Source organism: Acomys russatus, chromosome 3 (genome assembly GCF_903995435.1).
Source record: "Acomys russatus chromosome 3, mAcoRus1.1, whole genome shotgun sequence".
In the NCBI taxonomy this organism is placed as follows: domain Eukaryota; kingdom Metazoa; phylum Chordata; class Mammalia; order Rodentia; family Muridae; genus Acomys; species Acomys russatus.
In genome coordinates, this window is record NC_067139.1 from 61,292,812 (window position 1) to 61,307,479 (window position 14,668).

The 14,668-nt window shown below is 44.7% G+C and overlaps 1 protein-coding gene across 1 annotated transcript in view; it reads left to right on the forward strand.

The window, feature by feature from the left end:
• Window positions 1-14,234, forward strand: part of Ercc6 (ERCC excision repair 6, chromatin remodeling factor) — a 72,488-nt gene extending 58,254 nt beyond the window's left edge. Inside the window, exons 13-21 of the mRNA XM_051141788.1 lie at window positions 411-626; window positions 974-1,084; window positions 1,657-1,776; window positions 2,160-2,254; window positions 4,722-4,867; window positions 4,948-5,631; window positions 12,042-12,246; window positions 12,800-12,872; window positions 13,806-14,234. Coding sequence (XP_050997745.1) covers window positions 411-626; window positions 974-1,084; window positions 1,657-1,776; window positions 2,160-2,254; window positions 4,722-4,867; window positions 4,948-5,631; window positions 12,042-12,246; window positions 12,800-12,872; window positions 13,806-14,219 — 2,064 coding nt within the window. The 3' untranslated portion in view covers window positions 14,220-14,234. The remainder of the gene's footprint in view (window positions 1-410; window positions 627-973; window positions 1,085-1,656; window positions 1,777-2,159; window positions 2,255-4,721; window positions 4,868-4,947; window positions 5,632-12,041; window positions 12,247-12,799; window positions 12,873-13,805) is intronic.
• Window positions 14,235-14,668: the final 434 nt, after the last annotated feature.

The window sequence follows — 14,668 nt, forward strand, 5'->3', positions numbered from 1 at the left end:
TCATGGTGGCTGCAAAGGAGGGGTCTGAGAAAGGGAGCTGGGGACAAGACACGGTTTCCAAGGCTTACTTCTAAAAGCCCTTCCTTCAGCTAGTTCCCACCTCTTAGTAGACAATGAAATTATAAACCTATCAATGCAACAGTCTGTTAATGAGGTCAGAGCCTTCATGGCCCAATCACTTTCCCCAAAGCCCCATATCTGGACACTGCCACTATGGGGACCAAGCCTTCAACATATGTACAACCTGCAGTGAGCCGTTCAAGATCCAGACTGTTTCCCTTACTGTTCACATTGAGAAATCAACAAGCTGGTGACAATGACTGTGACCATGTAACATGTCTCCTCCTTCCTCCTCTCCTGTTGCTTACACAGGGTAACCTGAGTCATATGTGTTGTTGTTTTAATCACAGATTTTCTCTGGACTTGTAGCTCTGAGGAAGATCTGCAACCACCCTGATCTCTTTACTGGAGGCCCCAAGAATCTCAGCGGTCTTCCAGAAGACGAACTAGAGGAAGATCAGTTTGGTTACTGGAAACGCTCTGGGAAAATGATTGTTGTTGAGTCTTTGCTGAAAATATGGCAAAAGCAGGGTCAGCGGGTGCTGCTGTTTTCCCAGTCAAGGCAGGTGAGTGCTCAAGCTGCACCCAGCAAACAAGACTAGTGACCACAAGTGCAAAAGGTAGGGTGTCACCTGAAGAGAGGTCTGCCATGCTGCTGAGGGGGCAGCCCCGTGTCACTTCATGGGACTGCATGGCCGCTTGGCTCCTACAGAGTCACAGTGGGATCTGGCATCCTGGTGAGGCTGGGATGCCTACATCAGGAGGAATTAGCAAAAATTCTTTTGTGGCAGTATTATTTCTCTTTCTCAAAGCAAGAAATCCCTTTCGGTATAGGCGCAGTGCTTACGTAGGTGGAGACGTACTCGTGTGGAGCATACTTGGTTTGCATACTGTTTTCTTCATCCCCCAACAGATGCTGCACATACTGGAAGTGTTCCTGAGAGCCCATAAATATTCCTATCTCAAAATGGATGGGACCACTACCATAGCATCAAGACAGCCACTGATTACAAGATACAATGAGGTAACAAGGGACGTGACAGAAGAGGCCAAAGGGAGTACAGCTATGGAGGGGAAGGAGTGAGCATGTCCACCCTCGCAGGCTGTGACAGGTCTTTGTGACTGGCTGGCATTATCCCTTTGGGTGTCTCTGTATAGCCCTGGCTATCCTGGAACTTGCTATGTAGACTAGGCTGGCCTCAAATTCACAGAGCTCCACCTGCCTCTGCCTCTCAAGTATTAGAATTAAAGGTGTGAGCCATCACACATGGTAGCATTTTGCCTTTGACTGTTCACTTTAGGGCTTCAAAAGTAGGCATGTAAGATTAAGAAATGAGATGCTGATGTTTGAGAAGATGCCAAGGAGCTGCTGAAGCATGGCCAGCGAGAGTGTCTTTGCACAGTTATTAAAAATTGTCAGTATAATTAATAAAAGTAGGCTCTCTGGCATGAGAACTTGATTCAGAGAGGCTTCTGGGACACGAAATGTGGGTGTATTGGTAACCAGCAGAGAGCCCATGGTAGGACCTGTGTCAGGCAGTACAGCGCTGTAGCAGCTTTCAGCTGTGCCCACTCTGTTCTGCATCTTTTCTGTAGGATGCGTCCATCTTTGTCTTCCTTCTGACCACACGAGTGGGCGGCATAGGAGTGAACCTGACCGGGGCCAACAGAGTCATCATCTATGACCCAGACTGGAACCCAAGCACTGACACACAGGTCTGTCTTATCCATGAAGAGAAGGTATCTTCAAAAGGACAGCTTGTTAATGGCAGCTTTCATCAGTAGCTCTAATGTTCACGTATAGTACATTTTGGTCCTATCCCATCCTGTCACATGAGAGAACACATGGTCAGTCATACAGACTGGGAGAGTCCTCAGCTGTTTATCCTCAGCATCCATTGCAAGCCATGGTGTGAAAAGTGCTCACAAAAAGTCAGTCACGCTGTCTTGGTTTTCTTTTTGTCACATGACTGTGCACCGGCTTGCTTTGGCCTTGAGTGTACATTTCTTCATTGGCATACTTCTGACTGGGGTAGAAAGCAATGACCAGGTACCGCTTTCTCTTAATTGGCCCTGGTTAAAATCTCTCTCTGCCACAGGCCCGGGAGCGAGCGTGGAGGATAGGTCAGAAGAAGCAGGTCACTGTCTATAGGCTTCTGATGGCCGGCACCATTGAGGAGAAGATCTACCACCGGTCAGTACAGATGGCTGCTGAGCCTCAACTTCCTAGCCTGAGCTTTCAGGAAAAAGGGGTTTTTATTATTTCCAAGTGTTGGTTTAAAAGATACTTTCATCTTAGAAGAATTATTTTAATGTAAGCAATATCATTGACCGTTTTGTGTTATTATTTTTTCATTGCTGTTAAAATATATTTGATCCGTTATTCTTTTTGTTTGTTTGTTTTGTTTTGAGACAAGATCTCATTGTGTAGCTGTTGGCTGGCCTGCAACTCACTCAGTAGACCTGGCTGGCCTCAGACTCATAGAGATCCCCCTGCCTCTGCCTACCAAGTGTTGGGACTAAAGATGTGCACCACTACTGGCAGTCTTACTGTTTTTTTTTTTTTAAACTATCTGAACCTGATAATTTTTGTACCTTAATCTAAATCAGAGACTCCTTTTTTGGAAATTTGATATTAATTGCTTTGTGAGGGAAACATTCTGACTTACTATAATGTGCCACTTGCTTGTAGAAAAACTGAGAAGTGACAGAAGTGAAGACAATACATTCAGTGATTCTCGGAGAGGTTAGCAGTCTGTGTCCCTGCCTGAATTCCTCTCATAACTAGGCAGTTTGAGACAGTGGTAATTAGGGAGAGTCCAGACATTGCCAGTGTTTCTTGTGCCCCTCAGACTCATTCTTGTCCCATATTCTAACACCTGCACCAGCACTGGACTGTTCTGTTGCTCTGCCCCTGATTGGAGCCTGGGGCTTTGTTGGGGACTCTCCAGGAAGCTCAGGTCCCGTCGAGCACGAAATTGGAAGTGCATATTCCAGGGAGGAAAAGGGTGAAGTACAGGGTCAAAGGAGCTCAGGACTCTGAAATCCGAAACCTTAGCCAGTGGGCAACAGAGGCCCAGCCTGGGTGAGCCCAGTGGGTGCTTCGTGAACAGTGGGTAACAGGCTCTCTTGGAGCTCTGAAACCGAGAGAGGCAGAGGTGAGAGCCTGGTTTTGTCCAGGTGGACAAAGTGGCTGCTTTTAGAGCAGCCAGCTGCTTGCTCTTGCAGTTGGGCACTGCAGTGGGGTAGGTGGAACAGTGTTAGGAAGAGGGCAGCAGCATTCTGCACTGACATACCAGTGAATAGTGGAAGCTCACGCCAGCAAAGCCCTAGGGGGTCCAGTGATGAATTCTCTGGGGAGAAGGAGAACCTTTCCTTCCCCAGAATAACTTACGAGTTATTCTAGCTTGCTTATTTCCTGTGACATGGGGGCTTATAAACCTTGGGCAGTGGGAGGGTTTTGAAGGAGAATGTGTTTGATACATGGAGCTAGGGATGCCATGGATACTTTACTTTCATGCAGTGATAATTCTATCATAAGAAGGGGAACACAGTATTTACTTATCCTATGGGTGGGGGAAGAACTCCAAGTATGGCTAACGGTCATTTGCTGAAAGCTAAGGTCTCATTGGCATAGGTGGGTATTTCCAGGAATCCCCGGGTGCACAATCAACGAGTTTCTTATCAGGAAAAGGTTGAGCTTATAATCTCCTTGAGGGCTATGTGATGTTCCTTAGAAGATTTGGGGTCCCCCAGATCAGTCAGAGAGAGAACCCAGCAGAGAAGGGGAGTTTCATCTTAGACCGAGCTCAGAGACTATCTGGAAATGCCAGACTTCTACCTTAACAGCAGGGTTCCACACTGTTCCAGAAACATTTTGTGTCCTTAGGGCATATTGTAGGGTCTGGAGATGAGGTGAGTCTTGTGAGAAGAAAGCTTTAGCCTGACGCATAAGTGGACAGGAGGGGAAGATGTTGCTTCGTGGTAATGCCTAGTGAAAAGGACAGCACATGACCTTAGGCAGAGTGTGTGGGCCAGCAGGTAGGGGCTGGGCAAAACCCTGAACCCATCATAAGAGGGCACCAAGCAGGGCAGAATAGGCCTTGGCCCATGAATGAGGGATGCTGACTGGCTTCTTAGGTCTGTAGAGGTTAGGGCACATAAATATAGAAAGGTGTGGCTTGAAATGTGATAGGTTTTGGAGGTCAAACAAAACTCATTAGGCATAAATAATAAGGTACTATGTCTAATTTAAGATTTCTAAAACTCGTGAAACCACCTGATACATTGTATACATCTTGAGTTGTGATTTTCCAGGACTGAGAGTTTGGGGGCTTTTTAATTATTCATGTATCTGCTGTTAGTATCTCTCTCACACCTTAAAAAAATTAAGTTATTTTTAAGTGTGGGCGTTCTGCATGCATGTATGTCTGTGCACCATGTGTATGCAGTGCCTACAAAGTCTAGAGGAGGGCATTATATTACTTGATACTGGAATTACAAGTGGTTGTGAGCTGCCCTGTGGGTGCTGGGAATTGAACTTGGGTCCTCTGGAAGAGCAGCCAGTGCTCTCTCTACAGCCCCATCTCTCACGCTTTATAACTGGGATTTTGAGGTACAGCTAACCATTGTCTGATGCCAATGTAATTTTATCTTTTCAGACAAATCTTCAAGCAATTTTTGACAAACAGAGTGCTAAAAGACCCAAAGCAAAGGCGCTTTTTCAAGTCCAATGATCTGTATGAGCTGTTCACTCTGTCTAGTCCCAACGCATCCCAGAGCACTGAAACAAGTGCTATTTTTGCAGGTATTACATTAAGTTCTTTAAGTTAGTCGGTTGCATGAGAATTCTGCAGTGTAACATTAGCTGTGTTTTCTCCATTGCAGGAACTGGCTCCGATATTCAAACACCCAAACGCCATTTTAAAAAAAAGACTCCACCAGCCTTAGGAACAGATCTCAAGAAAATCTCTGGTTCTGACACATCTGCAAATGGTGGCACCCTGACTGAAGAAAACGCTAAGGCTGTGGGAGCTGCAGGAAGTGTAACTTCTGGAGAAAGTGGCCCTTTGAAAGGCGACCATCACACGAGTGAGAAGAGAACTGGCAGGGTTGCATGTGGAGAAGAGACAGATGCAGGGTCCAGGCTGGAGCAGCTCTCAGTGATGAATGCAGATGGGGAGTGTTCAGATGCCCCAGCAGTCGACCAACCGTCTGGGCCATCTGCTGACATGAGCGCCAGTGAGGAGCAGGCTTCTTCCTACAAAGGAGGAGCCTGCCAGGGTCAGACAGAACCTGTTTTTGGGAGTGAACAAACAGGAGGGCATTTTTGTAAGCACAAATCAAAAAGGAAACATGATGTGGCAGAGGAAGAGACTCCAGAGAGAAGTCCAAAGCCCAAGCAAAAGGCCAGGAGCTCCAAGCACTGTAGAGATGCCAAGTTTGAGGGAACTCGTGTCCCATACCTGGTGAAGAAAAGGCGGTACTGCCAGCAAAACACTGAGCAAGAAAGCGAAGCCAAGGAGCAGAACAGTGATGATTACGTTTTGGAAAAGCTTTTCAAAAAATCAGGTAATGATTTTGATGAATCTCTCACCTGGATGCTTGGAACAGTAAATGTGGGAGCCATTTCCAGCATGGTAGTCTTTACCTATGGAACTGACATTTTGAAGACCTGAAATATTGAAACTCTAGGAAACAATAATACTTAATATATGACCACTTACAGCAGATCAGATACCTCAAACAGGCATGCGCTGCCTGAACGTTGGTTGGTAGGCAGTTTCCTTACAGGCTGTATTTATACACTTTTCTAACTACAAGAGGGTAGAGAAGCAGATCATGGGAGAGAGGCAGGACTGTGGCTAAGGACAGGCAGAAAGAGAGACTCATGGCCAAGATGACAGAGAAGGCATTTGAGAAACCAACTAACGATTGCGGAAGACAGTGGGAGTCGTCATGCCCTGGCCAGCTTTGCTATCTCCCGAGTGTCATCTTTGTCCTTTGCCGCATTGTGTTTACAGTGTAATGGCTGTGGTACCTGAGTCTGGGTACTCTGAGAAGAAAGGTTTATGTGTTACTGCAGAAAAGTCTTTTCTTTTCTTTTCTTTCAAGACAGGGTTTCTCTCTGTGTAGCCTTGGCTGTCCTGGATTCATTTTGTAGACCAGGCTGGCCTTAAACTCACAACGATCCACCTGCCTCTGCCTCCCAGAGTGCACCACCACTACACCTGGCTCAGAAAAGTCCTTCAAAGAAATGAGTATGAAGAGCATGCGGACACTGTTGTAGCCTTTATCACCATTAACATTTTTCAGCATTTGCTTTATCATTCACATGCATAAGTAAACATAGCTACAGATACACATATATGCATGTATGTGTACAAATAAATATGCACACTTTTTTTTTTTATCTCTTTCTACATCTCTGGATAAGAACCATAATTCCAATAATGGTGGAACAATGTTTACTCTCCCATGATGCAACAGCTGAAATGTAACAGTGTATGTAGCACTGGTGCCAAGAAGGCACGAAAGGATGGTGAGCACTCAGATGGGAGACAAGTGAATTCAGCTTGCCGCTTGCTGCCTTGAAAAACATGAGAAAGTGGTCAGATGGAGTCCTGGCCAGACAGTTCCAGGGAGACCTAGGTGCTGGAGTTTATGGAAGAGTACTGAAGGTGAGAGCAGCACAGGGAAGGACCGCTGCTCTTCTGCAGAGGGGCTCCTTTGGAACTCAGCTGGATGCTAATCAGCACATCCTGCAGAAAGGACCACTCAGAAGGATTAGAGGAAGCACTGCTGTGCACACCAATAGCCGGAGACAATGCTTGTGCTGCCAGGCAGCCTGTTGTATTACAAAATAAAGTATAGTGTTACTGCAGAGTTAGCACTGTTTCAGCTTTACCTGAACTCTTCTAGGACTATTTAGATAGTAAACACTGGACAAGATAAAATTTATGATGTTTTTCATCAAATACAAAAATTACTGGGCATAGAAATAGGCAGGGAGATGTTAATCACAATGAGGGAATAAATTGGGATTGACACAGATGGTAGAATTAGCACAGACTTAAATAATTATAACTTCTATATATTCAAAAAGACATGAAAGCTGCACTCATACATTCAAAGTGAGCTTTTATAAAAATATAATATCTGATGTGAAAAATGCTTGGTAGGAGGCGAAGACGTATTAGACATAACAGAAGAAAAGGTTAGTGAACTTGAATACAGAGCAGGAAAAGCTATGCAAAAAGGAACACAGTAAGTTCACAGAAGCAAGACTGTGGGGCGTCAGCAGCCTGTTAAGGTAACCGAAGCCCTAACCAAGAAGAAGAATGAGGAGAGTATATCAATCTCGAGAATAACTAGTAAAGAATATTCCAAGTTAGATGAGAGCTTTATACCCACACAGCCAAGAAACTTAATACAACTCAAGCCAGGAAATGAAATAAAAACAACCCAAACCGTGATAATAAACCGGCCAGAGAAGATGGCAAAGAGAGACAGTGAGATGTGAAGTGCCCAGTGCAGAAGAGTGGAAGAGAAAGGTTGTGAACCTTGACAGTACAGATGATACCAAGGCTCCTCAGTAGAGCGAAGGACAGAATCCACTTGGCATTCGCTGCGGGTAGGACGTAGGAGCGTGGGGTCCCATGTGCCCATGGCCAGGAAGAGGGCTTTGCAAGTCGTGATGTTGTTGCCTTGACTGTAGTAGCTCCATGGCGGATCCATGTCAGAACCTGTCCTGTTGTACATGCTAAGTAGGTGTGCCTCATGGTACGGCACGAACTTTAGTAACCCCAGGAAGCTGATGCTACTCTGTCCGGTTTGGTTTGCATCCACACTGTAGAGCCTTTCCTGTGGGTCAGACGCCTTTCTTCCAGAGGGAGAATTCTTGACCACCGTTCTCAGCATGGGGATGTATTTGCGCAGTCATACCATGCATGACGCTGTACAGCCACCACAACGAGAAAACCACACTAATAGAAGTTTAATATTTATTTATATGCCTTTTTATCTCCAACCTGAAGTTTTTAATCAAAACACTATTCAAAAGTTTCTTGTTTCCCCCTCTTTCATAGTACAGTTAGATGAATTTAGTTTGATTTTCCTTATGTTGCTGCTGCTGCTGCTTCTCCTCCTCCTCTTGCTCCTCCTCCTCCTCCTCCTTCTTTTTAAGACAGGGTTTCTCTTGTGTAGCTTAGCTGTCCTGGACTCACTTTGTAGACTAGGCTGGCCTCGAACTCACAGCAGTCCACCTGCCTCTGCCTCCTAAGTGCTGGGATTACAGGTGTGTGCACCACACCGGTTTCCTTATGTTTCTTCATGTTATCGTATTTTCCTTTTTACGCCTGTAACACATCTTACAAAAGTCAAGACATACCAGCTACCCCAATCCCTCTTTTTGTTTGTCCCAAGAACATGTGGCATCTTCATCTTGTGTTTCTTTTTGTCAGAGTAGGCACATATATAACTTATATTTTCTTTTTTTTTTTTCACTCCTTTTAAAAAAATTTTTTTTTTAACTCATATATTCACTTTACATCCTGATTGTAGCCCCCTCCCTTCTCTCCTCCCCTGGTCCCATTCTCCCACCTCCTTCCCTCTGTCTCCCCTCCCTTCTCCTCAGAGAAAGCGAGCCTCCAACCTGCCCTAGCACAGCAAGTCACATCAGGACTGAGCTCATCCTTATCCATTGAGCCCAGGCAAGGCAGCCCCGTTAGGGAGAAGTGATCAAAACCAGGCAACAGAATCCATGTCAGAGACATTACCCGCTCAACTTAGTAGGGGACCGACATAAAGGTCAAGCTGCCTATCGGTTACAAATGTGTACGGGAACTTACATTTTCAAACACTGTTTTAAAAGCCTTTGCCTATCATAATAGTCCCTTCAGATTAGCTCATAGAGACCCTTCTCCCTTTCTGTGGCTCACATGGGCACACTATAGTTTATTCACATTAAGCACTTAGACTGCTAAGGTTTTTTTTTTCAGTCAGAGTGTAGTGATGAATAGCCTTGTGTCAGTGTATTGTCCTGTGGTAGACACACAGCTTCCTGAAAATTCCTACAAGTGAGGTCACTATAGCAGAAGATAGACACACACAGGACACATTTAGTTTTTTAAATAATGCTACCCCTCACCCCCAAAAAAGATTTATATTAACATTTGTCCTCAGCGGTCTGTCTTCATATGCCCAGGACTGTGTGATACACTTTACTTTATGCCAGAATAAATAAGAGAAGTCAGGCCCTGTGGCACACATCATTAATCCCAGCATTTGGGAGGCAAAGACTAGTGGACTCTTGAGTTCCAGGCCAGCCAGAGCTGCAGAGAGTGGTCTCGGATGGATGGATGAATGGGTGGGTGGGTGGGTAGATGGATGATGGGTGGGTGGATGGGTAGGTGGGTGGGTTGATGGGTGGATGGATGGATGGTTGGATGTCATTGTCTGAGGAGCAGATAGATAAGACAGGCAGGCATATAGAAGTTGGTGTCTGAGAAGCAGAGGCAGGAAGTACAGCTCCAGTCTGGCAGCCACAGCAGCCTGAGGGGTTCCCTTAATCATTTGAGACCTTAGCACAGGTTATGCTGAGTTGGTGACTTCAGTGAAGCACAGTTTGAGTACTAGCCAGTATAAAGAAGAGTTGGGATTTAATAAAGATATTTTACTCTATGTTTAAGCAGGAGGACTAAAAGTAGGGAGTTGCTCAGAAGAAAGCAAGGTCCTGGGCCACATGGATGTGGGCTTCAAGTAGCTGCAGCCATCTGTCTCATCTTAAATAATAGTTCTACGCTGGATTTGGACAGGGTTTGAATTTACTATCCTCAGAGAACTGTTAAGAAACCTGAATGCGACCACCCAGGTTGCTCCTGAGGGCAGCTGTCAGGGTTACAGTTGCTGCACATGAAGGATAGATGACTTCTTTGCTGTAAACAAAGGTAACGGTTTTGTCCGAGATTCTCAAGGATGTCTGGGGAGAGGAGTGAAGCCCCAGCCACGAGGACTTACACATCAGGCCTCAAGTGGGGGGAGGTATTTGTCATAAAATAGATGTGCACCAAAGGAATATTCATTTGTAGCAAGTGTTCATTGTCTGGATTCTTGCTTCTTAGCAGGAGAGAGGCAGCAGTGAGAGGCAGCAGTGGGGAGGCTCCTTTCTTGTCTATTGTTCCATAAGTTTCCTTCCTTTCTATCCTAACTCCCCTGGCATCTCATTTTATTTTAATTTGCATTTATTTTATTAGTGAAATTGAGCAAAATTAATACATCCATTCTTTTCTTAAGTGAACTGTTTTTGAACTGTTTTATGTTCATTGTTACTGTATATGGATTCTTTATATTCTTTAAGTGCTGTTTAATTAGAAGGTTATAGGGGTTTTATTTTATTGTATTGTATTCTTTCCTGGATGGTTTTACTGCTTTGTTTTTATCATTGATTCTCTAGAGTCCTCTAGGTTGGTATCCATTAAAAACTTCAGAAGAGAGAGGGACTGCACTTGTATTGATCAATGGCAGAACCCTTGCCTCCCACACATGAAGCACTGTGTCCCATCTCTAGCCCAGAGGGAAGGGAGGGAGGAAGGGACAGAGGGAAATGAAGGGAGTAGATAAAGGAAGGAAGAAAGAACTAACTCAAGGAAAATTGTGCCTTCATTTTTCTGTCACATCTTTTTCTATTATTACTAATTTCCTAGCCAGTAATGGGAGCAGAATACTATGCATCACCTGTGGAAGTAAGTGACCTCGTTAAGTAAGACTCTGAGGCTAGGGAAAGGCATGGGTTTTATTAAGGAAATTCCCAGTTTGGGGAATGGCTTGCATTTTCACTGTAGAGGCATCCATGAAGGATTTGAAAAGAGCATTACGAAGCTTCTTAGAAAATGGATTTCTTAACATTGCCAACCTTGAATTCCCATGACTCTTACCTGAGTTGTCTGTGCTCCTTTTTGCTATTAGTTTCTGTTTTTAGTGTTGTTCTTAGTATTTTCTCACTGATGTTCATAATGATACTTGCTAGCTTATAGTTTTCTTTATTGTCAGGAACTTTATTTTTTTCTATATACAGTACTTGTCTGTTTTTGTAGGAAATTACTTATTTTGTATGGTTTTCAAATTGGCACAAAAGCATACACAATATTCCTATAATGACCTTTAGGATTTACTTTAATCCATAGATTTTTATTTTTCTTAACTTTTAAGTGATTTATCCATTCTGCTACTTTTTTTCTAATAATTCAAGGTTCTTATTTATTAATGATCTGTAGTTGATCTATACTTTATTATTTTATTTTATAATTTTCTTCTAGAGCTTTTATATATTATTATATTACATTTTAGTGAGTTTGGGGACATAATTATTTCCTTGTATTTATGTCTAGTTTGAAATTTATTTCATTTTTATCCTCACGTTATGTAATCTTTCTTTCTTATTTATTTATTGAGCATGTCACTATGTATCCCACATTGGCCTTGCATCATCTCTGGTCCTCCTTCTGCAGCTGCTCAGGTGCTGGGACCGTAGGCATGCACCACCTTGCATTGCTGCTTCATTTTTACTGATGCAAATACTCAGGGAAATGAACGTTGCATTCATTATCGTATTAAGCGTATTTTGCTGGTTCTGATATGTAACATTCTCATGAATATTAATTTGTTTGAAATTTTATATTTCTGCTTTATATTTTTCTCTCTTTGAAGACATTTAATGTTTTAATTTTCTCATAGTATATATAGGAAGAGATCAATGTTAAAATTATGACTAAAGCATTTTGTTTCAGGTATTTTAAAGCCAGGATAATTCATAACTGTCCCTTGTAAGGTAGTGGCGAACATGAATAGAAAGCATTTTTGAAGTTCCTGAGTCATAACTGTCACCCGGAAAACAGCTAAAAGCATTGTGGGTTTCCCCCTGTGACACTAGTATTAGAGTGTGTAGGCTAAATTATCACTTGTTCTTTCCTCACTCTGGCTAGTGGGAGTGCACAGTGTCGTGAAGCATGATGCCATCATAGAGGGGACCAGTCCGGATTACGTGCTGGTGGAGGCAGAGGCCAGCCGAGTGGCTCAGGATGCCTTGAAAGCTCTGAGGCTCTCCCGTCAGCAGTGCCTGGGGGCAGCATCTGGTGTTCCCACCTGGACTGGCCACAGGGGTATTTCTGGTGCACCAGCAGGAATAAAGTAAGAGACCACTCCTTGTCATGCTTGTGAGGAACCCCAGTGGTTGAGGCTAGCTGCACCGCCAAGGCTTGTTCTCTGTGGGACAAGAGGTTGGCTCAGGGAGGCATGCTGTGGGCCAGGCTTAAGTGACGTGGGCATGTACTGTTGCCCTTTTTCCCTTTCATTTCCTGCTTTCCAGAGATCACTTTCCAGGGGAAGAAGTGATCGGCTTTGCTTGTGAGATGATGTTTAAAATAGTGAGAAATCTAAATACTGACTAAATGTTAGTAAGACAATTAGCCGGGTTAGAGCCATCAGAAGCTATTATGCTAATTATCATATTAGCATAGCGGTGTGTAATTATTATCCAGGGTGCTTTCTCATGTCCAGTGTCCAGTGCAGTGCTGAGTGCATTTCACTCTGAGAGGAAGTGCTCACACCGTACAAGAGCAGAGTGTAACAGTCAAGGCGGGTGGAGCAGGAGTTGGTTTCCCCAGCTCAGTTGTTGAAAGTACTCTGGCCTCTCTGTCACCGCACCTGACCTCCTATCTACCCGATTCTCTTCCTTATTTAGGAATAGGTTTGGTCAGAAAAGGAACTCCAGCCTTCCTGTGCAGCGTCCTTCATCGCTAACAGAAAAGAGCCAGGTAACACAGCAGCCTGGCTGCCTACCTCTCATGTTTGAGATTTGCTTAGGTGGTCAGGGGAATGGCATTCAGATGTGAAGATGAAAATGGTTGTTACTGATAATAGTGACACCTGATACTTGTAGACTCGGAGTTGCCAAAATCTCTAGCAGATTTTTTGTTCTGGTCTTAGAAAATTAATATGCACAGCCACCTATCTGGAGGAGATGTGTCAGCTGTAGAGACACACTGTCTAAACCTAAGGACCAGGGAGCCTTCTTGAATGCTGGGCACAGCACCTCTCTTTGGTCACGCTCCAGCAGTGGTAAAACTGGGCAAATACCACTATCTGCTAAGGATGTGTTACTGCTCAAACTTGGAAACTCCCAGGTTAAGACCCCAGTTTCAGATCCGTGTGAACTCCTTAAGGAGCAGACCCTTTCCAGTCTCCTGCGTTCCATGCTTTTAGCAGCAGGAGTTTGAGACACTTTCCAGGTTAGATCTGTTCTTTTAAGGAAACACCTGAGACGCAGGGTGTGAAAGGAAGAAGGCTGAGAAGTGGAGAAGGTGACAGCCGCTCCTGGTCCCATGATGTGCATCACGGTGCATGCGGCAGGAAGAGCAGGACTAGTCCCTGGCTCCTGAAAGCTGCCCCGCCTCTAGAAGACCTGCCCAGGCACCATGCCTCCAGGGCAGGGCCTCCCTCGGCTCACCTGCTCTTCTGCTCTGGTGTGCAGGAGATGGCTTCATTTCTCTCCCTTAGTGCTTATTTCTTCAGGAAATGCCCTTTACAAATGGTAGACTCCTGCCCACATCTCCTTTTCCTGGGCATTGGATGGGGTCCTAGTCTTATCACATGGTATTTGGGTTATTCTGTGGGTCCTTGAAACCTTTGAGGAAATAGCGGAATAATCTGGAAGTCCAGTCTGCTAATGTGTGGTCTTCTTTCTTCAGAACAATGTGAAAAAGGAGGGGAAAGCTCAAACCTCTGAGCACTTCAGTGGCAAAGAAGATGGGGTGTCATTGTCTGGAGCCCCCAGTTCCTCTTCACTCTTGGCCAGGATGCGTGCAAGAAACCACCTGATTCTGCCAGAGCGCTTGGAGAGCAACAGCCAGCACCTCGCTGAAGCCGCTGCGGTGCCTCCCTCCACAGAACATGACGACCTTCTGGTGGACATGAGGAACTTCATTGCTTTCCAGGCCCAGGTGGATGGCCAGGCCAGCACTCAGGAGATCCTACAGGAGTTTGAATCCAAGCTGTCTGTGGCACAGTCCTGTGTCTTCCGAGAACTATTGAGAAATCTGTGCAACTTCCATAGAACTCCTGGTGGTGAAGGGGTTTGGAAACTGAAGCCAGAATACTGCTGAACAGTGGTGCTCCCTAGACATTTTCAAATGGGAATCTTGGCTCACCAGTCCTGTGATTAGTGATTGTGTGTGCGAGACTGTGTGTGTGTGTGTGTGTGTGTGTGTGTGTGTGTGTGTACCCATGCATGCATGATTGCGTGCGTGTATGAGTGTGTATATGTGTGTGCATTCGTGAGTGTGTGTGCATGCATGTGTAAGGGCATGGCTGCATATGGTGTTTACTGTGTCATCTACCTCAAGACTGAAACTTGAAGAGGAAAATCCTCGGAGGTTTTGGGTTGTTTTGTTTTGTTTTGGTGGCACTAGAAATTATGTTATAAAACCAAGGATCTAACAGTTACTTAACGGAGCAAATATATTTCTAACCTGTCTGGGAGCACACTCTACTTAAGAACAGATCTCAGTTCTTTTTACTGGTGCTGGGGCAGGTCTGTTTAACCCACCCTACC